The following is a 24,291-nucleotide window of genomic DNA, read 5'->3' on the forward strand; positions in this document are numbered from 1 at the left end:
ACCTGCAGCAGGCCGTGGGCCTGCCATCACACCGCCTGATCATAGATGTCCCAACTCGCTGGAACTTGACTCTGGAGATGTTGGAGTGGCTTTGGCAGCACGTGATGGCACTTCGCAGGTACATGTGTGAGGCCAACGTCTACGACAGCACCACCAACCTGCAGTTGATCTCCACAGCTCAGTGGAAACACATGCAGCAAATGTGCCTGGTCTTGGTTCCCTTCCTGCAGGGAACCAAGATGGTGAACCGGGCGTTGGCACTAGTGTTGGGCGAACAGTATTCGCCACTGTTCGGGTTCTGCAGAACATCACCCTGTTCGGGTGAAGTTCGAGTTCGGCCGAACACCTGATGGTGCTGGCCAAACTGTTCGGCCATATGGCCGAACTAAGAGTGCATGGCCGAACGTTCGGCTAGCGCTGTGATTGGCCGAACGGGTCACGTGGTTCGGACCCGAACGCGCTCTGATTAGCCGAACGGTCACGTGGTTCGGGTAAATAAATACCCGAACCACGTCATATCTCCGCCATTTCTCTGTGGGTTTAGCTTTGGGTAGGCAAGCAGGGTAGTTCGCTCTCCAGCCACGCTAGCCAGGGTCCCCCCCAGTCATTGTGTGTCGCTGCTGGGAACAGTAGTACACTGCTCGCTCTGCCACACTATATATAGCATTGTTTACTGCCACTGTGTACCTCGCTCAGCCACACTATATATAGCATTGTTTACTGCCACTCTGTGTACACGGCTCAGCCAGACTATATAGCATTGTGTGTACTGCCACTGTGTACCTCGCTCAGCCAGACTATATAGCATTGTTTACTGCCACTCTGTGTACACCGCTCAGCCAGACTATATAGCATTGTGTGTACTGCCACTGTGTACCTCGCTCAGCCAGACTATATAGCATTGTTTACTGCCACTCTGTGTACACCGCTCAGCCAGACTATATAGCATTGTGTGTACTGCCACTCTGTGTACTGCCACTCTGTGACTCTGTGCCTCTCCACAGAAAATGCAGACCATCTGACTCAAATTAAAATGAATCAATCCTGGATTGGAAACGACTACGCAACACTCCAGGACCCCAACCAAGTAACATGACCAATGAACATCTGGGATGGTTTAGCGTTTCCGGTCCCTGTTTATTGAACCTCTCATCTGTATTACATTTATGACTGCATGGCGGCAAAAAGCATTGCTGCTATATCCGCACGCTTTTTGTCCTCATGCAAGGCCTGGGTTGTTGTGTCTCAAAAAGCATGGCCTTCTCCTCCTGCGCCTGCTCCTGTTCCATCACGTGTGCTGCTGCTACTGCTGGGTTAGCGTTGCCGGTCCCTGTTTATGGAACCTCTTATCTTTATTACATTTATGACTGCATGGCGGTACAAAGCATGCTATCCGCACGCTTTTTGTCCTCATGCAAGGCCTGGGTTGTTGTGTCTCAAAAAGCATGGCCTTCTCCTCCTGCGCCTGCTCCTGTTCCATCACGTCTGCTGCTGCTGGGTTAGCGTTGCCGCGTGGTCCCTGTTTATGGAACCTCTTATCTTTATTACATTTATGACTGCATGGCGGTACAAAGCATGCTATCAGCACGCTTCTTGTCCTCATGCAAGGCCTGGGTTGTTGTGTCTCACAAAGCGTGGCCTTCTCCTCCTGCGCCTCCTCCTGTTCCATCACGTCTGCTGCTGCTGGGTTAGCGTTGCCGCGTGGTCCCTGTTTATTGAACCACTTATCTTTATTACATTTATGACTGCATGGCGGTACAAAGCATGCTATCCGCACGCTTCTTGTCCTCATGCAAGGCCTGGGTTGTTGTGTCTCAAAGCGTGGCCTTCTTCTCCTGCGCCTCCTCCTGTTCCATCACGTGTGCTGCTGCTGGTGCTGGGTTAGCGTTACCGGTCCCTTTTCCTGGAACCTCTTCTCTGTATTACATTTATGACTGCATGGCGCAAAAAAACATGTTACCTGTGCAAAGAAACATGACATTTTCCACATTTAAAAGACAGTTTTTCCTTTGAAACTTTACAATCAATTTTCTCAAAAACTATAAGCTCTTTTTCAAATATTTTTTTTCCTCTTGTACCCACTCCCAATGTGCACATACCCTGCTAATTTGGGGTATGTAGCATGTAAGGAAGCTTTACAAAGCACGAAAGTTCGGGTCCCCATTGACTTCCATTATGTTCGGAGTTCGGTGCGAACACCCGAACATCGCGGCGATGTTCGGCGAACGTTCGCAAACCCGAACATCTTGGTGTTCGCCCAACACTAGTTGGCACACAGGGTGCTGTGTGATCTGATGGAAGAGGGGGAGGCAGCCCTAAGCCAACTGAATCAGGAGCAGTTGGCAGCACAGTCCAGCTCAGAGGAGGAGGAGGATGAAACTTAGAGGTAGTAGAGGAGGAGTTGGAGGTCCCTAACCTGGATGCTGATGGGGAGCAGCAGAGTGCCGCTGCCGTTGTGCGGGGGTGGTGCTTTCAGGGGGGCATGGTGCAGGAAGATGACAGGCATGTCCTCTTTGAGGATGACGAGAAAGATGTGGCTGCCAATACTAGCCTCTTCCCCATGGCTGCGCACATGTTGCGCTGCCTTTGCAGGGACCTCCGGGTGATACAGTTTCGTGAAAGGGAGAACATCTGTATCACCTTGATCTTGGGCTCTCGTGTGAAGGGGAAGCTGGGACAGTTCATGCCGCCATCCAGCACCGAGCGCCGCATAAGGGAGTTGCAGGAGGCCCTTGTGCGCAGACTTCAGGAAGCATTCCCCCAGCCTTCCACCCCCGCCGTTGCTGTCCTGCCAACCCAGCAACAGGTGCCTGCTGCCACCACCAGCAGCAGCAGCATCCAGCACCCCGGAGACCTCCCAGCAGACAGCATTAACCCTCCTGGCGGTTTATTAAAATCCGCCAGGGGGCAGCACAGCCGTTTTTTTTTTTTCATGTAGCGAGACAAGGTCTCACTACATGATAGCCGCTGCTCAGCGGCATCCCCCCAGCCCCTCCGATCGCCGGAGGTGATCGGAGATCAGGAGATCCCGTTCAAGGAACGGGATCTCCTGGAGGGCTTCCCCCTTCGCCATGGCGACAGGCGGGATGACCTCACCGACATCCTCGACGTCGGGAAGTCAAAGGGGACTCCGATCCACCCCTCAGCGCTGCCTGGCACTGATTGGCCAGGCAGCGAACGGGGTCTGGGGGGGCGGCTGCAGTGCGACGGATAGCGGCGGATCGGCGGGTAGCAGCGGTGATCGGATTGAACACGCAGCTAGCAAAAATATATACAAATTGGCCCAGCGGGGTTTTGGGTTTGAGCGGTGCCTTCCGGTGGCATAGCCTGAGCTCAGCTTGGGCTTACCACCAGGAAGGTTAACCATCAATGTTTATAACAGTGGCACCATCTTGATCCAAGGTGCTAAATGCAGACTAGAGGAATTTGAGAAGTTCTTCCCCCATATCATAGAGAAAGAAGGAAACTATAAAACCATAAATAACCCTGCAACACAAAAATATGAGGGTCAGGCGAACAACTCCCCTCCAGAGACTCTCAAACAGAGAGTCTCTGTTTGAGAGGGCCGCAACACGTACAAAAATACGCGTTGCCGCATATCTATGCATTCGTAATGCGGCAACGCGTATTTTTGTACATGTTGTGGCCCGCTATAGCGCTAATTACGGTCGGGAATGCGGAAAAAGCTACGTGTGGCCAGTCCTGACGAGCCTGTCGGCAAAATCGAAACTAGCTGGCAGCGGGGGACCAGAGGATTAGTGAGTGGCTGCAAGGGCACAGGACTGCTGCAGGGGGCTGGTAGAAGCCCCAGGTGAGTAAAACTCATTTTTTTTCTGTCTTAAGTGTCTCTTTAAGGAGGAGATCCGGAAAATACTAATATTAAATCAGCCAAAAGAAGAGGTGACAACAAAACATACAAAGGTTCCCACAAGTCTTGCACTGATTGAGAACAGCACTGTACACAACACGCAAGATGCAGTAAACACCCAAGACACCAAAGACCCCCACAGCCAGCTGGACCCCTCCCCAAATGCTGCCAAGACTGCCTCACCCAACACTCCAGAGCCCAAGCCTAAACAACAAAGAAATGGCTCCTATAAACCTTGCAGTCCTGACATTGTGCTGATTATAGGTTCTAATGGGACATACCTGGACACGAAGAGACTCTTTCCAGGGATGAATGCCATTAAACTCATCTGCTGAACGATTGAACAAGCAGCAGGGGTCATTAATAAGCCTTATTTCACTGACCCAAAACATCTCATCCTGCACACCGGCACCAATGACATCAAACAAAACACCGCAGACCAAGAAACCATCACAGACAAATTGTCACAAATGGTTAAAAGGTCACAGCTGAAATTCCCTAATACAAAGATTATTCTATCTGCCCTGCTCCCAACAAAAGATAACCCTCACCAGACAATCCAACAAATTAATGCAGAGTTGGCCTCTAATCTTATATCCTCACCAGATATACAACTGGCACAGCACCCAACAATCTCAGCCCACCATCTGTACAACAACAAGCACCTTAACAAACAAGGAGTCAGCCTCCTTGCAAAGGAGTTTAAGGACTTAATAGTCCTTAAAGGACTGGTACTTAATAAACCTCAGAGACCCCAAGAAAGACCTAATCCAACACACAGATGGCAAACTCCAATAAAGCATTACCAAAAAGAGCACCCACAAACACGGCAAATGTGGAGGAAACCGCCTGCCCCACAATGGCAACACCGGAGCAAGGGAGAGCAGAAACATGGTGGAAATCAGGACTTTGTGTAGCACTTTATATAGTATACTGATGCGACACCCCGATAATATTGAGTCCTATGACAATATTACATGGCTCATTACAAGGTGTACAGACTCAAAATGACATCACTTGTTATCAGTAGCTGGAACATCCAAGGGCTGAATGCCTCAGCTTTTGGATCCAAAATAAATGAGAGACATGGACCCAGGCAGAGGATGAATCTCTTGCACCGATGGGATACACGGAATTTTCTGTATCTTCACAAAAAAGCATGGCCTTCTCCTCCTGCGCCTGCTCCTGTTCCATCACGTCTGCTGCTGCTGGGTTAGCGTTGCCGCGTGGTCCCTGTTTATGGAACCTCTTATCTTTATTACATTTATGACTGCATGGCGGTACAAAGCATGCTATCAGCACGCTTCTTGTCCTCATGCAAGGCCTGGGTTGTTGTGTCTCACAAAGCGTGGCCTTCTCCTCCTGCGCCTCCTCCTGTTCCATCACGTCTGCTGCTGCTGGGTTAGCGTTGCCGCGTGGTCCCTGTTTATGGAACCTCTTATCTTTATTACATTTATGACTGCATGGCGGTACAAAGCATGCTATCCGCACGCTTCTTGTCCTCATGCAAGGCCTGGGTTGTTGTGTCTCAAAGCGTGGCCTTCTTCTCCTGCGCCTCCTCCTGTTCCATCACGTGTGCTGCTGCTGGTGCTGGGTTAGCGTTACCGGTCCCTTTTCCTGGAACCTCTTCTCTGTATTACATTTATGACTGCATGGCGAAAAAAAACATGTTACCTGTGCAAAGAAACATGACATTTTCCACATTTAAAAGACAGTTTTTCCTTTGAAACTTTACAATCAATTTTCTCAAAAACTATAAGCTCTTTTTCAAATATTTTTTTTCCTCTTGTACCCACTCCCAATGTGCACATACCCTGCTAATTTGGGGTATGTAGCATGTAAGGAAGCTTTACAAAGCACGAAAGTTCGGGTCCCCATTGACTTCCATTATGTTCGGAGTTCGGCGCGAACACCCGAACATCGCGGCGATGTTCGGCGAACGTTCGCAAACCCGAACATCTTGGTGTTCGCCCAACACTAGTTGGCACACAGGGTGCTGTGTGATCTGATGGAAGAGGGGGAGGCAGCCCTAAGCCAACTGAATCAGGAGCAGTTGGCAGCACAGTCCAGCTCAGAGGAGGAGGAGGATGAAACTTAGAGGTAGTAGAGGAGGAGTTGGAGGTCCCTAACCTGGATGCTGATGGGGAGCAGCAGAGTGCCGCTGCCGTTGTGCGGGGGTGGTGCTTTCAGGGGGACATGGTGCAGGATGATGACAGGCATGTCCTCTTTGAGGATGACGAGAAAGATGTGGCTGCCAATACTAGCCTCTTCCCCATGGCTGCGCACATGTTGCGCTGCCTTTGCAGGGACCTCCGGGTGATGCAGTTTCGTGAAAGGGAGAACATCTGTATCACCTTGATCTTGGGCTCTCGTGTGAAGGGGAAGCTGGGACAGTTCATGCCGCCATCCAGCACCGAGCGCCGCATAAGGGAGTTGCAGGAGGCCCTTGTGCGCAGACTTCAGGAAGCATTCCCCCAGCCTTCCACCCCCGCCGTTGCTGTTCTGCCAACCCAGCAACAGGTGCCTGCTGCCACCACCAGCAGCAGCAGCATCCAGCACCCCGGAGACCTCCCAGCAGACAGCATTAACCCTCCTGGCGGTTTATTAAAATCCGCCAGGGGGCAGCACAGCCGTTTTTTTTTTTTCATGTAGCGAGACAAGGTCTCACTACATGATAGCCGCTGCTCAGCGGCATCCCCCCAGCCCCTCCGATCGCCGGGGGCGATCGGAGATCAGGAGATCCCGTTCAAGGAACGGGATCTCCTGGAGGGCTTCCCCCTTCGCCATGGCGACAGGCGGGATGACCTCACCGACATCCTCGACGTCGGGAAGTCAAAGGGGACTCCGATCCACCCCTCAGCGCTGCCTGGCACTGATTGGCCAGGCAGCGAACGGGGTCTGGGGGGGCGGCTGCAGTGCGACAGATAGCGGCGGATCGGCGGGTAGCAGCGGTGATCGGATTGCACACGCAGCTAGCAAAAAAATATACAAATTGGCCCAGCGGGGTTTGAGCGGTGCCTTCCGGTGGCATAGCCTGAGCTCAGCTTGGGCTTACCACCAGGAAGGTTAACCATCAATGTTTATAACAGTGGCACCATCTTGATCCAAGGTGCTAAATGCAGACTAGAGGAATTTGAGAAGTTCTTCCCCCATATCATAGAGAAAGAAGGAAACTATAAAACCATAAATAACCCTGCAACACAAAAATATGAGGGTACATGTTGTGGCCCGCTATAGCGCTAATTACGGTCGGGAATGCGGAAAAAGCTACGTGTGGCCAGTCCTGACGAGCCTGTCGGCAAAATCGAAACTAGCTGGCAGCGGGGGACCAGAGGATTAGTGAGTGGCTGCAAGGGCACAGGACTGCTGCAGGGGGCTGGTAGAAGCCCCAGGTGAGTAAAACTCATTTTTTTTCTGTCTTAAGTGTCTCTTTAAGAAGGAGATCCGGAAAATACTAATATTAAATCAGCCAAAAGAAGAGGTGACAACAAAACATACAAAGGTTCCCACAAGTCTTGCACTGATTGAGAACAGCACTGTACACAACACGCAAGATGCAGTAAACACCCAAGACACCAAAGACCCCCACAGCCAGCTGGACCCCTCCCCAAATGCTGCCAAGACTGCCTCACCCAACACTCCAGAGCCCAAGCCTAAACAACAAACAAATGGCTCCTATAAACCTTGCAGTCCTGACATTGTGCTGATTATAGGTTCTAATGGGACATACCTGGACACGAAGAGACTCTTTCCAGGGATGAATGCCATTAAACTCATCTGCTGAACGATTGAACAAGCAGCAGGGGTCATTAATAAGCCTTATTTCACTGACCCAAAACATCTCATCCTGCACACCGGCACCAATGACATCAAACAAAACACCGCAGACCAAGAAACCATCACAGACAAATTGTCACAAATGGTTAAAAGGTCACAGCTGAAATTCCCTAATACAAAGATTATTCTATCTGCCCTGCTCCCAACAAAAGATAACCCTCACCAGACAATCCAACAAATTAATGCAGAGTTGGCCTCTAATCTTATATCCTCACCAGATATACAACTGGCACAGCACCCAACAATCTCAGCCCACCATCTGTACAACAACAAGCACCTTAACAAACAAGGAGTCAGCCTCCTTGCAAAGGAGTTTAAGGACTTAATAGTCCTTAAAGGACTGGTACTTAATAGACCTCAGAGACCCCAAGAAAGACCTAATCCAACACACAGATGGCAAACTCCAATAAAGCATTACCAAAAAGAGCACCCACAAACACGGCAAATGTGGAGGAAACCGCCTGCCCCACAATGGCAACACCGGAGCAAGGGAGAGCAGAAACATGGTGGAAATCAGGACTTTGTGTAGCACTTTATATAGTATACTGATGCGACACCCCGATAATATTGAGTCCTATGACAATATTACATGGCTCATTACAAGGTGTACAGACTCAAAATGACATCACTTGTTATCAGTAGCTGGAACATCCAAGGGCTGAATGCCTTAGCTTTTGGATCCAAAATAAATGAGAGACATGGACCCAGGCAGAGGATGAATCTCTTGCACCGATGGGATACACGGAATTTTCTGTATCTTCACAGAAAAACAAGAATGTTAAACAGGATAGTCGTTCAGGAGGCATACTAATATGGTACAAGTAGGAGCTTACAAAGCACATTAAAGCAATCAAACGAGGATCAAAATAAACAGCTCCATCCTCACCTCTCAGTCCGACATGTACCTGTGTGCAGCATATATCCCCCCAACAGAATCCCCTTACTACAAACCTGATATCTATGTGATCCTACAAAGAGAAGCCAGCCACTTCCAGTCTCAGGGCAGAGTACTCATCTATGGAGACCTTAAAGGGAACCTGTACTGAGTAAAATTATTTAAAATAAACACATGAGGTAACTTCAAATGAGCATTAAATAGTTACCTTGCCATCAGTTCCTCTCAGAAGCTCACCATTTTCTTCTGACAATGATCCCTTCCAGTTCTGACAACATTTTGTCAGAACTGAAATATATCAGTTGCTGTCAGTTATATATCAGTTACTGTCAGTTACAGCTGAGTGGACAACTGATGTGCCCGGTAGTGTCCATGTTTCCCTATGGCTCAAGTGGACGATGTTACAGTTTAACAGTGTGCTGACCTGAAAGCTGTTATGGGGTAATGGCCATTTTCAAAATGGAGGACGGAGAATTCCCTTGATCACAGTGGACAAACAGGACGCGGTAGAGGAGAAAGGGATTGAGGAGTAGACTACACGGGAGGTAAGTATGACGGGTGTATGCTTATTTTGACTTTTAATTTTCAGTTCAGGTTTTCTTTAAAGTTAACGTCCGGACTAAAAATCGACTCAGCAGAACTGAAAAGGCCTGGTGTTTCTTTAACAGTTTCACAGCATCAGAACTTTGTTTTTCTTATCAACGCCTCATTTTTAGCTGCACAGAAGAAAACTGCCCGGGCTTTTTTCCCCTGATGCTGTGCAAAGCATGATGGGATTTCTGATGTTATTGCTCTCATTCTGCTGTTTTGGTGCAATTTATTTTTTTTCATTTTGAATTTGACATTTAAAGCCTAGCGTGTGCAGCTGGGAGGGGTTATCAGAACACAGGACAGTTGGAACTGTTTCCTGCTCCTTGTCACCTCCTTTCAACCAAAAAGATGGCTGCCCCCATGACAAAGATGGCAGCCCCCATGAATCATAAACATTTGCCTGTTCTTTTAAAACAGGGTGGGTAAAAAAATTATATTACCTATCTATTCTAATTAACATAACTAATGTAACTTAATGACAGTATGTTTGTTTAGGCTGAAGTTCCCCTTTAATGCCAGAACAGGCACAGAGAAGGACTATCTGACCTCTGAGGGAAACACATACATATTTGGAGGAGAGAGCTATTACCAGGAACCAATGCAGACGGCAAGAAATAGTTATGACAAGGCAGTAAACAAAAGTGGGAAAGCCCTGTTGAACCTGTGTCAGAGCCTCGGCCTATACATAATGAATGGGCGAACCAGGGGTGAATCTCTTGGGAGATTTACTATGAACTCACACGTAGGCATCAGTGTGGTAGACTATGCCATCACAGACACAGACCTCATAAATATCATTGCCCTCATAGTCACCCCTGAAACACACCTGTCAGACCACAACCAAATCTTGCTGTACCTGAAATCCACTGATAAACCAACCGCACAGCAGCCTCACCAGACCGGTCTCTACAAGCTGGCACCACCCTTAAAATGACCCAAACACTTTTCCACCGAATACACCAACATGACCAAAACTGCCAAAATCCAAGAACTGCTGACAAACTTTTATAACACAGGGTGTCAGCCATGCAGTGAAGGACTTCAGTAACATCTTATATACCATGGCAGTACTAGCAGGCCTCAAGCAGACCAACTTCAAGAGATCCACAAATAAACAGTCCCAAAAATGGTTTGACAGTGAGTGCAAAGCTCTACGTAATTCGCTAAGGGCAGCCTCTAACCAAAACGACCACATCTACACACTGCACAGCCTTATCAAGACCCATGTCCACAGCTCACGTGGCAAAATACACGCTTGCTTTGTGGATTTTAAGAAGGCGTTTGACTCGGTGTGGCACCCAGGCCTTTTCCTAAAACTCCTAGAGAGTGGAATAGGAGTAAGAACCTATGATGTCATCAAGAGTTCATATACTGGGAATCAATGCAGTGTGAAAGTCAGGGGCGTAGCTAAGGAGCTGTGGGCCCTGATGCAAGTTTTGCATTCGGGCCCCCCAAGCATTCTATACATAATTGTTGCGGCGCACTAAAACCTGCCAATGGCAACTACAGTGTCAGAGGTGCAAGAAGGGGATGGGGAACAGTTTGTTAATGATTACCACTATTCAAGGTATTTATAGAAGTGATTATTATGAGCACAGGACCAATAAAGAGCTAATACACAGACTGCAGACAGTGAGTGATGTGTCTGCACTTATGCACCAAACTGAGCACCAATAACTGTCTGCTCCCAAGTGCTCGCCTACACAATCCTGTGGCCCTTGTTATTGTAATCATGAACCCCACAAAAAGAAACAAAAAACACATGCTGTTGATACACACTCTGAAATTAGAGTAATTTGACACACCAGTCTCCAATGAAAAACGTAATTTTATTTGAAGCTCATTCTACATACAGTATAAAAACAATTAAAATCTTAAAATCTCCCAGACAAAATCCAATTATAATTGGATCACTCCCTTTTCTATATAATAGTCAAAACGTCAATATGCATCTGCATAGTCATTAATTAATAGTCTAATTCCTCTCCAATTGACAAGATTGCATAAAGTGAACAATTACAAAGTGCTCCGTGCTGTAAACATAAATAATACAAACAATACATCCGTGTGCAAGCCGACGTCCCCACCAAAAAACGGAGCGGGCGTCCGCATACACACCAACGTGTACAACTGTGACCACACAAGACTGCAGCAAGTCCTGTCATAACATCCTAGACAGATATAAATGTGCTCCGTGCTATGTACATCAAAAAAATGAACAATGAATCAGTATGCATGCCGGCACCCCTACCAGTAAACAGAGTGGGCGTCCGCATACACACTGGTGTGCAAACCTGCGCAAAGTGAATCAAAAACAATCTAGAATGCAACAAATCTCTTTAAAACATATCATGAAAAACCATAAATGCCCAGTCAATCTATGTGGAATACGTGCATCAGTGTAATAACTGTACCAGCAGTATAATGGAAGTGGATATGTGAAATATCAGCTTACCAATATGAAGAGGCGAGCGGGGAGCCCAGGAGAACGCCTTACGCAATCGCAGCCTACAGCTGCTTCTGAGGGAGGCTGTTAGACTGAGCTAACTCGTTAGCTTAACCGGTTCAGCGCCGCAGTCCGAAAATCTCATGCATCCGAGCAACGTTCACCTCCCATTCATTCGCCTATAACTTTATTGCTACTTATCACAATGAATTGATCTAGATCTTGTTTTTTCCGCCACTAATTAGGCTTTCTTTGGGTGCTACATTTTGCTAAGAATTATTTTTTTCTAAATCCATTTTAACAGGAAGATTAAGAAAGAAATGAAAAAAATTCATTATTTCTCAGTTTTAGGCCATTATAGTTTGAAATTAATATACGCTACCGTAATTAAAACTCATGTATTTTATATGCCCATCTGTCCCGGTTATTACACCGTTTAAACGATGTCCCTATCACAATTTATGGTGCCGATATTTCATTTAGAAATAAAGGTGCATTTTTTCAATTTGCGTCCATCACTATTTATAAGCTTATAATTTTAAATAATATAATAACATACTCTCTTGACGTGCATATTTAAAAAGTTCAGACCCTTGGGTAACTATTTATGTTGTTTTTTTTTATTGTATTTTTTTTTTTTTTTAATAAAAAATGTATGTGGGTAATTTTTGGTGTGGGAGGGAAACTGTTTGTTTTACATGTAAAATAATAGTTTTCTTTAATTAAAAATGTATGTGGGTGCAGTTTACTATTTGGCCACAAGATGGCCACAGTGAAAAAATTCCTAGATGCGAACGATTTCGCATAGAGGAACTAAAGATCAGAGGAGTTGTTTCCTGGGGGCAGAAATACCGCGCTCTCTGGAGAGAAAGCGTCGGTATTTCTGCGAGGAGGTTAGATCGGTGAATGGGAATTATATTCCCATTCACTGATCGGAGGGCTAGCGGGGGGCGGCGGGTACGCGCGCGGGCGCGCGCCCGATCGCGCGCACCACGCAGGGGAAGATGCAGTGCCTATCTGGACGAGAAAGCTCGTCCAGATAGGCCGAACTGGTTAAATATCCCCTGTTTTTATATGTAGAATGAGCTTCAAATAAAATTACGTTTTTCATTGGAGACTGGTGTGTCAAATTACTCTAATTTCAGAGTGTGTATCAACAGCATGTGGTTTTTGTTGCTTTTTGTGGGGTTCATGATGTGTCTGCACTGTCTGTGTCTGGGAGCAGCAACTGGAGCCAACCAAGTTGATTTGTAAGTGCTTAACTGCCGCCAGTACACACGCGCACACAGGGCCGGATTTGTACTTTTTACTGCCCAAGGCCCACTATCACTGGCCGCCCCATGACAACGGTAGGGTTAGAAAAGGGCTTTCAGACATGAGAAAAGGGGATGGTTAGTGATACTGATAGATCAGGATATCAGGGTTCATTTACAAAAAAAAAAAAAAGCGGTTAAGGGAAATTAAAAGCTAGGTATCAGTGACATGCCTATGTACTTTGTAAAGTGCTGCAGAAGATGTCAGTGCTATATAAATACATAATAATAATATGGTAGGATATTAGATTTTGACTATGACAGGATCAGACTGTCAGCTCCTCTAAGGACAGTCTGTGACATGACTATGTGCTGCAGAAGATGTCAGTGCTATATAAATACATAATAATAATAATATGGTAGGACATCAGACTATGACTATGGTAGGATTAGATTGTGAGCTCCTCTGAGGACAGTCAGTGACATGACTATGTACTCTGTAAAGTGCTGCAGAAGATGTCAGTGCGATATAAATACATAATAATAGTAATAATAATTATAATATGATAGGGCATTAGGCTATGAGTATGGTAGGATTAGAGTGTGAGCTCCTCTGAGGACAGTCAGTGACATGACTATGTACTCTTTAATGTGCTGCAGAAGATGTCAGTGCTATATAAATACATAATAATAATAATAATATGGTAGGACATTAGACTATGACTATGGTAGGATTAGATTGTGAGCTCCTCTGAGGACAGTCAGTGACATGACTATGTACTCTGTAATGTGCTGCAGAAGATGTCAGTGCTATATAAATACATAATAATAATATGGTAGGGCATTAGGCTATGACTATGGTAGGATTAGAGTGTGAGCTCCTCTGAGGACAGTCAGTGACATGACTATGTACTCTGTACAGTGCTGCAGGAGAAGTCAGTGCTATATAAATACTTGGTGTAATTGCCTTCTTAAAACAGAAGGGAATTTGCAATAATGCAGTTGTAAGTGAACATTTGTGGTTACCCACAATGCACAACAACCAAATATGCAAATTATCCTTTTTCGCCCTTGTTAAAGGGAAGGTTCAGGGACGCCTTGAAAAAAATAAAAAATCCATATCCACTTACCTGGGGCTTCCTCCAGCCCGTGGCGGGCAGGAGGTGCCCTCGCTGCCGCTCCAGAGGCTCCCGGTTGTCTTCGGTGGCCGACCCGACCTGGCCAGGCTCTTCTGCGCTCCAAGGACGGGCTCTTCTGCGTCCCACGCGGGCGCGCTGACGTCATCGGACGTCTGCCGGGCTGTACTGCGCCTTCGGCCACCGAAGACAACCCGCCACGGGCTGGAGGAAGCCCCAGGTAAGTGGATATGGATTTTTATTTTTTTCAAGGCATCCCTGAACCTTTGCATTAAGTCAAGCAAGCATCCAGAACCGCTGGTGTATAGCAAGCCTATAGCTTTAAGATTTACACACCCATATCAAACCCTGTAGACAGCCTGTTTTGGACTTTTGGTCCTTATCAGTACATGGCAGGGATTGATAAGGCTGTATGAAATAGGGCTTGGACCAGTACAACAGAGTAACCAAGCAGCTCAGGGTGACCCAAACTACTAGGAATGTATAAGGGGATAAAAACTACTAGGAATGTATAAGGGGATAAAAGGAACCAAAAAGCCCTCCTACTAAAAAAGCAAAGCTTGGTGTAATTGCTTTCTTAAAACAGAAGGACATTTGCAATAATTCAGTTGTAAGTGAACATTTGTGGTTACCCACAATGCACTACCACTAAATATGTAAATTATCCCTTTTTGCCCTTGTTAAGTAGGAGGGCTTTTTGGTTCCTTTTATCCCCCTATACATTCCTAGTAGTTTGGGTCACCCTGAGCTGCTTGGTTACTCTATATAAATACATAATAATAATATGGTAGGACATTAGACTATGACTATGGTAGGGATTAGATTGTGAGCTCCTCTGAGGACAGTCAGTGACATGACCATGTACTCAGTAAAGTGCTGCAGGAGATGTCAGTGCTATATAAATACATAATAATAATATGGTAGGACATTAGACTATGATTATGGTAGGATTAGATTGTGAGCTCCTCTGAGGACAGTCAGCGACATGACTATGTACTCTGAAAAGTGCTGCAGAAGATTTCACTGCTATATAAATACATAATATTAATATGGTAGGACATTAGACTATGACTATGGTAGGTATTAGATTGTGAGCTCCTCTGAAGATAATCAGTGACATGACTACAGTATGCATTCTGTAACAGGACTATATAAATACTTATACTTAGGACTAGTTCACACGGGTGACCTGCTGGTCGCTTAAAGAAAACTAGACCTGTGGACTAAAGCAGATTTGATACTTACCCGCGGCTTCCTCTAGCCTCATAAACACGTCTGTGTCCCTCGCCGTCCTTCCACGGTCTGCCGTTCAGCCGCAATAAGCCACGGTAACTATCTCAGTCGCGTCAGTCAGTCTGGGTCTATTGTGCATGGGTGGGCAGTCTGCGCATTCGTAGAAGACACAGACTGGACCCGACTGAAGCAATTACCAGGGCTGATCGTGGCTGAACGGCAGTCTGCAGGACGGCGTGGGACACTAGATGTTTTTATGGGGCTGGAGGAAGCCGTGAGTGAGTATCAAATCTGCTTTTATCCACAGCTCTGGTACACTTTACTATCTATTAAAATGAATGGACGGCGGTGATAAAAGTGGTACCATTGTTGTCATCTGCCTGGCACTTAGGCGATCCTGGAAGCTACGGGGGATTAAAATCATTGCATGCTGGGAAACGCTACCAAAAGCCGCCAATTGCTTTTCTGCTCGCTAGCAAAAAAGCATTTGAGCAAAACGCTGCAGGACACCCCTCTGAACCGGGCCTTAGGGTGACACATTGGTGGAATGCGTTTGGAGAGGGATATATAATATAAAGAAGGAAGGAAGGACAGGGTGAGAGGTGAATAAAGTTTAGAGACTGGAAGGGGGAGGGGAGGAGGAGGTAAAGGGGAAACACAGCCAGAGAAGGGAGGAATGGAGAGATGGGAGAGAAAAGGAAAGGTATAGTGTTATGGTGATGATACAGATGACATCATTCTAGGAGGATAGCTAGAGAGAACTGCACAGAATTACCAAGCTAGCAGGACTGTCTACATACATTTTTGCTGAGTGCATCTCTCACTGGCTTCCATCATTGCAGGGACCTGTGTCTGCTCTCTTCCTCGCGTATGTTAAAAAAGGGCGTAGGGAAAAAAGGGCGCAGTGTTTAAAACAATAAGCATGAATAAGGTTTTAAAAAAAAATGTGCTATATTTCGTTTAAAAATAATGTTTTATAAAGTTATAAATCAGGCAAAAATCCTTTTTTTTTAATTTTTTTTTTGTTTTATGTAAAGCTACCAGAGTGGTAGCTACATGAAACACCACTAGAGGGCGCATGTGTCCCTCTAGTGCGATCGTCGCCGGCATCAATAGCAAACAGGGGAACGCGTATATAACGCGCTCCCCTGTTTGGCTTCTCCTGTCGCCATGGCGACGATCGGAATGACGTCATGGACGTCAGCCGACGTCCTGACGTCAGACGCCTCCGATCCAGCCCATAGCGCTGCCCGGAACTCATTGGTCCGGGCAGCGCAGGGCTCTAGCGGGGGGGGGCCTCTTGCGCCGCTGCATGCGGGCAATCGCCGCAGAGCGGCGGCGATCAAGCAAAGTGCTAGCTGCGCGTACAGCATTTTAAATGAAGAAAATCGCCCCACCAGGGGCTGAGATATCTTCCTGCGCAGCATAGCCCGAGCTCAGCTCGGGCTTACCGCCAGAAAGGTTAAATAATGTGTATGAAATCGGCAATTGTAAAAACATTAATCTTCCCTGTTTAAAAAGTGAAATGTATAATAACGTTTTATAAAAGATTAATAACAATTTTACTAAAACTATACCTAACCCTACTCTCACACAGAACCCTCCCTGTACCTATCCCTAACCCCTAGACCCCCCTGGTGGTGCCTAAACCTAAGACCCCCCTGGTGGTGCCTAAACCTAAGACTCCCAAGTGATAAGCATTAATAACGTTTTAAAAAAATATTGTGCTGTTTTTCGTTTAAAAATAATGTTTTAAAAAAAATATTGTACTGTTTTTCGTTTAAAAATGTTTAAAAAATTATAAATCATTAAATAATGTGTAATCATGAGAAGCAGTTATAAAACATTAAAAGTCTCCGGGCACCGCTTGTAAAACGTTATTTTTCTCCGGCGCCCTTTTTTCCTGTTGGGTGCCCATTAAACGATATTTATTATGGGAGTGAATGGCGGCGCCCTTTTTGTCCACCTGCCTCATGCGCCCAAATTTCCTGCCTCCCTCTTCCTCACCCAGAAAGCAAGGCAGCTCCAGCCTGTAATCTAATGATAGATAAGGCTGCAGTGATTGCTGCTCTCTTCCAGACCAGACACAAGCAGGGAGCAGCTTCACCAAAGTTCCAGGCTTGGAGGAAGGGTGAGAGAGAGAGCTCACCAAGGAATGAGTCACTGTAGTACTAGCAGCAGTAGGGAAACAGAGACACACCTGTTATGCACAGACACTTGTTTTCTCTCCCTCAATCCTCACAAGTGCACACGCTGACATTACAGTTACCCTTCTCTTCTTCTTCCTCGCTTGGTTTGAAACTCCCTCTCCTCAGCCCTCCCCCTCAGTGTCGGAGTGGAGAGGGGAGGGGCACCCTTTCTGTGCCATGTACGCTGGCAGGAGAGACTGGGGCACAGCGTGGCTGCAGACAGCATATTGCCAAAAACCAGCTGATCTCTGCTGCCAGTGTGTGACGCGCCCCATCTCTCCTATCGTTAGGTTTTCAGCCTAGGTGGCCTGTGCAGAAATCCAGCCATGCGCGCACAGGGCCGGCCGGGCCCTACCCTCAAGGCTGCAGGAGGCGGGCCCGGTCACACGTGCGACCTCGGGCTCTACGCCAGTGGTGAAAGTAGATGGAAAGAGAAGCACGTTCTTCAAGCAGGGTCGAGGAGTCAGGCAGGGCTGCAGTCTGAGCCCAACGCTCTTTAACATATACATTAGCCAACTGGCTGTAGCCCTGGAATCCTCCCCAGCACCAGGCCTCCTCCTGCATGACCGTGAGGTGAAGTTCCTGCTGTATGCAGATGACCATGTGCTGCTCTCCCCGACAGAGAAAGGGCTACAGGATAGCCTGGCAGTATTGGAGAGTTTTTGCACCACATGGGCACTCAGAAAACCATATAGCACCCTGATACTGCGCTCATAAAAGGATAGATATCTTGATTTAACAAGCAAGACCCATCAACAAGTCCAATAATTTAGCAAATTGTAATAATGGGGGCGCTCTTCCCAGATGTGTGCTTCATCAATCAAAGTCTCTTATGTGTATGGATAAGCGCTCAAGTCAAGACTTGCTTGCATACCAATTGCACATAAAGGAGCAGGTGAAAGTAAAGTCCTCCCTTCGGGGAAAGACTCACCAGATGTTGCAGCCTTCAGGGCCCGTTTGCGCCTCCGGGGTATTGGCCACCCCGCAGCCTCACTGGCACTCCACCAACTGACGCTCCAAACAAGACCTGGAGCGTCAGTTGGTGGAGTGCTAGTGAGGCTGCGGGGTGGCCAATACCCCGGAGGCGCAATCGGGCCCCGAAGGCCGCAACATCTGGTGAGTCTTTCCCCGAAGGGGGGCCTTTACTTTCACCTGCTCCTTTATGTGCAATTGGTATGCAAGCAAGTCTTGAGCGCTTACCCATCTCCTGAGCTGCTTGGTTACTCTGTTGTACTCGTCCAAGCCCTATTTCATACAGCCTTATCAATCTCTGCCATGTACTGATGAGGACCAAAAGTCCGAAACAGGCTGTCTACATTTGGATTTGATATGGCTGTGTAAAACTTAAAGCTATAGGCTTGCTATACACCAGCGGTTCTGGATGCTTGCTTGGCTTAACAAGGGCGAAAAGGGATAATTTGCATATTTAGTTGTAGTGCATAGTGGGTAACCACAAATGTTCATTTATAACTGAATTATTGCAAATTTCCTTTTGTTTTAAGATGGCAATTACACCAAGCTTTTCTTTTTTAGTAGGAGGGCTTTTTGGTTCCTTTTATCCCCCTATACATTCCTAATAGTTTGGGTCACCCTGAGCTGGTGGGTTACTCTGTTGTACTTGTCCAAGCCCTATTTCATACAGCCTTATCAATCCTTGCCATGTATTGATGAGGACCAAAAGTCTGAAACAGGCTGTCGACATGTGGGTTTGATATGGCTGTGTAAAACTTAAAGCTATAGGCTTGCTATACACCAGCAGTTCTGGATGCTTGCTTGGCTTAACAAGGGCAAAAAGGGATAATTTGCATATTTAGTTGTAGTGCATTGTGGGTGACCACAAATGTTCATTTATAACTGAATTATTGCAAATTTCCTTCTGTTTTAAGAAGGCAATTACACCAAGCTTTGCTTTTTTAGTAGGAGGGCTTTTTGGTTCCTTTTATCCCCCTATACATTCCTAGTAGTTTGGGTCACCCTGAGCTGGTGGGTTACTCTGTTATCCATACACATAAGAGACCACATGGGCACTGCCTATCAACCCAAAGAAGACAAAAGTGATGGTGTTCCAGAGATAGAATGGAAATAAAAACCCCACCTCCTCATTTATATTAAATGGCTCCCCACTGGTGTCCACCAACAGCTACACCTACCTAGGGCTGGAGATCAACCAATCAGGGAGCTTTAAACCAGCAGTAAAGGCCCTGAAAGAAAAAGCCTGCAGAACATTTTATGCCATCAGAAGACAGCTTTACCACCTAAAACTAGGGATGCTCATCCGGAATTGGCGGAATTGATAATTCCGCATTACTGGCCGGAATTTGCATTTCCGTATCGGTATGCAAAATCCGGAATTTGCAGTACGCGGAACCGGATTTCCACGGAATTTCCGCAATACCGCCACGCGGTATTTTTAAGCCAATCAGTGGATTCGGAATGAATGAACCAATCAGTGTAGCCGCCGGAACGCGGAAATCCGTGGAATTCCGCGGAAAATTGCGGAATTGCTGAACAAATAGGGCTGCTTAAAAAGATAAACCAATCATACGTTAGCAACCATATCCTAGCGACCTATCACAGGCTATCCCACCCATCTTGTATAAAATAGAGGGGAGGCTGTCCTGCATTCCGTGGGTTTCAGTCTTGTGGAGCAGAGGAGAGAGACAGACCCATATTGTTACTGTGTGTAATATACTTTACTGTATAATAAAACAATAGTCTTTTAAAGGCTATGTGAGTGAGCTTTAGAGTGAGGTTTAGTGATTTAGCTTAGTATTCGGTCTGATTTATTGATAGATTGTAGATTTAGAGACTCAGAGACTGTGAGAGATAGATTGTATTGTGTAATATTTGCTGTGAGAACCAGAGAGAGTCAGGCTTAGCTTAGTGTGATAGAGAGAGTGTCAGGCTTAGTTTAGTGTGATAAATAGAGAGAGTCAGGCTTAGCTTAGTGTGATATTAGAAAGAGAGTGTACTTGCTTTAGTGTGACAGGGTCAGGGTAGTTAGATTACTGAGGTGTGACAGAGAGAGTATATTTGCTTGATATTTTTTTTTCAATTATTACTAGAGATGGGACGACGAATCCGGCGAATCCACGAATCCCTCGAATATTGGGAAATATTCGAGATTCGTGGATTCGAATCCCGACGCCATTTTCCACTTTACGAATCCGCCGAATACCGACGCTGCATCGCCGCGCATCCGCTGCTCGCACTCGTCCTCCTCCAACCCGCGCCTCCTCCGACCGCCCCGCGCCTCCTCCGCTCGGCCGCCCGCATACTTTGTATCAACTCACCCGTCCAGTGGAGCGCAGACAGAGCGGCAGACCTCTCGCTGACTTCCTGGTTCCCTCTAGTGACGGCTTTTACAATGACGTCATCAGTAAAAGCCGGTCCGGCCACTAGAGGGAACCGAGATGTAAGGACGAGGTCTGCCGCTCTGCGCTCCACTGGACAGGTGAGTTGATACTTAAGCAGGGGTGAGCGAGGAGGCACGGGGGACGGAGGAGGCCATGGGGGTGAGCGGAGGAGGCACGGGGGGGGGGGGGGGGGGGGGAGCGACACCTACCTACCTACCTACCTACCACTTTACCTACCTACCTGCCACTATACCTACCTAAAGGCCCCCTATACGTACCTACCTACCGGGCACTATACCTACCTACCTACAGGCCCCTATACCTACCTAAAGGCCCCCTATACTACCTACCTACCACTATACCTACCTACCTACAGGCCCCTATACCTACCTAAAGGCCCCCTATATGTACCTACCTACCTAAAGGCCCCTATACCTACCTAAAGGCCTCTATACCTACCTACCTAAAGGCCCCCTATACGTGCCTACCTACCTAAAGGCCCCTATACCTACCTACCTAAAGGCCCCTATACCTACCTACCTACATACCTACCTATACTTAAGGCCTTATACCCTGCTACCTATACTGAAGGTCCCTTTAACTACCTACCTACCTACAGGACACTATACCTACCTACCTACCTACCGGCCAATATACCTACCTACCTACCTACAGGCCACTATACCTACCTAAAGGCCCCCTATACGTACCTACCTACCTACCTACCTAAAGGCCCCTATACCTACCTACCTACCTAAAGGCCCCTATACTTACCTACCTACCTACCTACCTAAAGGCCCCTATACCTACCTACAGGCCTCTATACCTACCTACCTACTTAAAGGCCCCCTATACGTGCCTACCTACCTAAAGGCCCCTATACCTACCTACCTAAAGGCCCCTATACCTACCTACCTACCTACATACCTACCTATACTTAAGGCCCTATACCCTGCTACATATACTGAAGGTCCCTTTAACTACCTACCTACCTACAGGACACTATACCTACCTACCTACCGGCCACTATACTTACCTACCTACCTACAGGCCACTATACCTACCTAAAGGCCCCCTATACGTACCTACCTACCTACCTACCTAAAGGCCCCTATACCTACCTACCTAAAGGCCCCTATACCTACCTACCTACATACCTACCTATACTTAAGGCCCTATACCCTGCTACCTATACTGAAGGTCCCTTTACCTACCTAAAGGCCCCTATACCTACCTACATACCTACCTATACTTAAGGCCTCTATATACCCTGTTACCTATACTGAAGGCCCTATACCCTGCTACCTATACTGAAGGTCCCTTTACCTACCTAAAGGCCCCTATACCTACCTACATACCTACCTATACTTAAGGCCTCTATATACCCTGCTACATATACTGAAGGTCCCTTTAACTACCTACCTACCTACAGGACACTATACCTACCTACCTACCGGCCACTATACTTACCTACCTACCTACAGGCCACTATACCTACCTAAAGGCCCCCTATACGTACCTACCTACCTACCTAAAGGCCCCTATACCTACCTACCTAAAGGCCCCTATACCTACCTACCTACATACCTACCTATACTTAAGGCCCTATACCCTGCTACCTATACTGAAGGTCCCTTTACCTACCTAAAGGCCCCTATACCTACCTACATACCTACCTATACTTAAGGCCTCTATATACCCTGTTACCTATACTGAAGGCCCTATACCCTGCTGCCTATACTGAAGGTCCCTTTACCTACCTAAAGGCCCCTATACCTACCTACATACCTACCTATACTTAAGGCCTCTATATACCCTGCTACCTATACTGAAGGCCCATATACCCTGCTACCTATACTGAAGGCACATATACCCTGCTACCTATACTGAAGGCACATATACCCTGCTACCTATACTGAAGGCACATATACCCTGCTACCTATACTGAAGGCCTATATACCCTGCTACCTATACTGAAGGCCCATATACCTTTCTACCTATACTGAAGGCCCATATACCTTGCTACCTATACTGAAAGCTACCAATATTGAAGGCACCCATACCTAGCTAGCTATACTGAAGGCACCTTTACCTCGCTACCTATACTGCGGGCAACTATACCACGGATCGCACAATTCGTATGTGCAGTATTCGTTAGATTCGGGATTCGAAAGGTTCGAGATATTCGAGAACCTTTTTAGATTCGGATCCGGATTCGGATTCGTAGAAATTGTGGATTCGTCCCATCCCTAATTATTACAAAAGGCAATGGAGCGAAAGCAGCAGGATGCACCTTCCACTCCAAAAAGAAGGTGGAGTGATGTATCACGTCAAGCACCTGATCAGGCGGAAGGCGGCAGCAGGAATAGGTCTCCTTTAATGAGAAATATGTTCCCTTTGTTTGCTCGCAGGAAAATTCTTACTGAGGAACGAGCGCAGAGTGTGCTGAAATATTTTGAAAAGGAGTCCTCTACCCAGTCAGAGGAATTTCCCGCTAGTGACAGCAGCTCCAGTGGCCAGGTTCCTCATGACCAGACGCCGGCTCATGACCAGACCCCGGCGGCAGCTGGTCGTGTCGATGTGGTTGTTTCCTCCCAGTGCTCTTCTCCAGAGTTAAATTTAACATTTTATGATGAGGAGATAGACTTGCAGAAGGGTTTGGATGAGGCATTGGAAGAGACCTTGGGTCCAAGATCTCAAGAAATTGTGGGTGCTGTGTTGACAGAAATGGCCCCCATTTTTTTTGTCATCCGGTCAAAAACCATCACAAGCTTGTGACACCAGTCAACAACTCCAGTCAACCACTGATTTGCATGGTGGCCAGGTGGAGGGAGCAGATACACCTAGTTCCAGTTCTGTGGCTGAACTGGATGATTGTTTAGATGATGAGGTTGGTGATCCTAACTGGACGGCATCTCGTGGCTTAGGTGTCAGCAGGCGCAATCAGCATGGCCAAAGTGAGCATCCCGTTGGCCAGCACCCTACAGCTGCGATTTCAGTTGCAAGTACCCACCATCAGTCCAATGCTGGTAAACATTCTAAAAAAAAAACTACCAGGATTGTAGAAAGGTCGTCCCCGGCATGGCAATTCTTTACAGTCCATACAGAGGACGAGTCCAATGTTGTCTGTAACATATGCCGCAAAGTGGTGAGCAGAGGCCAAAAGGGCAGCGGGTTAGGCACTTCAGGTCTGAGAAGCCATCTACGCATCCATCACAGCCGTGCGTTTGAGTGGGTTAAGAATTGTGGCAAAAGTGTGGCTGGAACAGCAGCAAAAGCAGGCCCACCCCTTCCTCCTTCCAGCCTTTGGCCTGTCCCTATTCAACCTGCGCAGTCCCAATCCTGTCCAATTCCCTCTGCACGTCAGGCTGGAAGAGGGCACCAATCCACCTCATCTTCTGATTTTGTGTCCCCTGAACCACTAGCTTTGCAGCGCCAGCCTTCTGTTCCCAAAATGTTGCAGAGGAAGCGTACGCTCCCTGCAAAT

The 24,291-nt window shown here is 47.0% G+C and overlaps 1 protein-coding gene across 2 annotated transcripts in view; it reads left to right on the plus strand.

Moving 5' to 3' along the window:
• CARNS1 (carnosine synthase 1) overlaps positions 1-24,291 on the plus strand; it is a 535,833-nt gene that overhangs the window by 138,031 nt on the left and 373,511 nt on the right. The window contains exon 1 of one of the 2 annotated variants that reach the window (XM_068255246.1): positions 1,010-1,087. The exons of the other annotated variant lie outside the window; for it this stretch is intronic. Within the exon in view, the coding sequence (XP_068111347.1) occupies positions 1,034-1,087 (54 nt within the window). The 5' untranslated portion in view covers positions 1,010-1,033. Of the gene's footprint in view, positions 1-1,009; positions 1,088-24,291 lie in introns of those variants that run through there. 2 annotated transcript variants of the gene reach the window in all.

Source organism: Hyperolius riggenbachi, chromosome 10 (genome assembly GCF_040937935.1).
Source record: "Hyperolius riggenbachi isolate aHypRig1 chromosome 10, aHypRig1.pri, whole genome shotgun sequence".
Taxonomy (NCBI): domain Eukaryota; kingdom Metazoa; phylum Chordata; class Amphibia; order Anura; family Hyperoliidae; genus Hyperolius; species Hyperolius riggenbachi.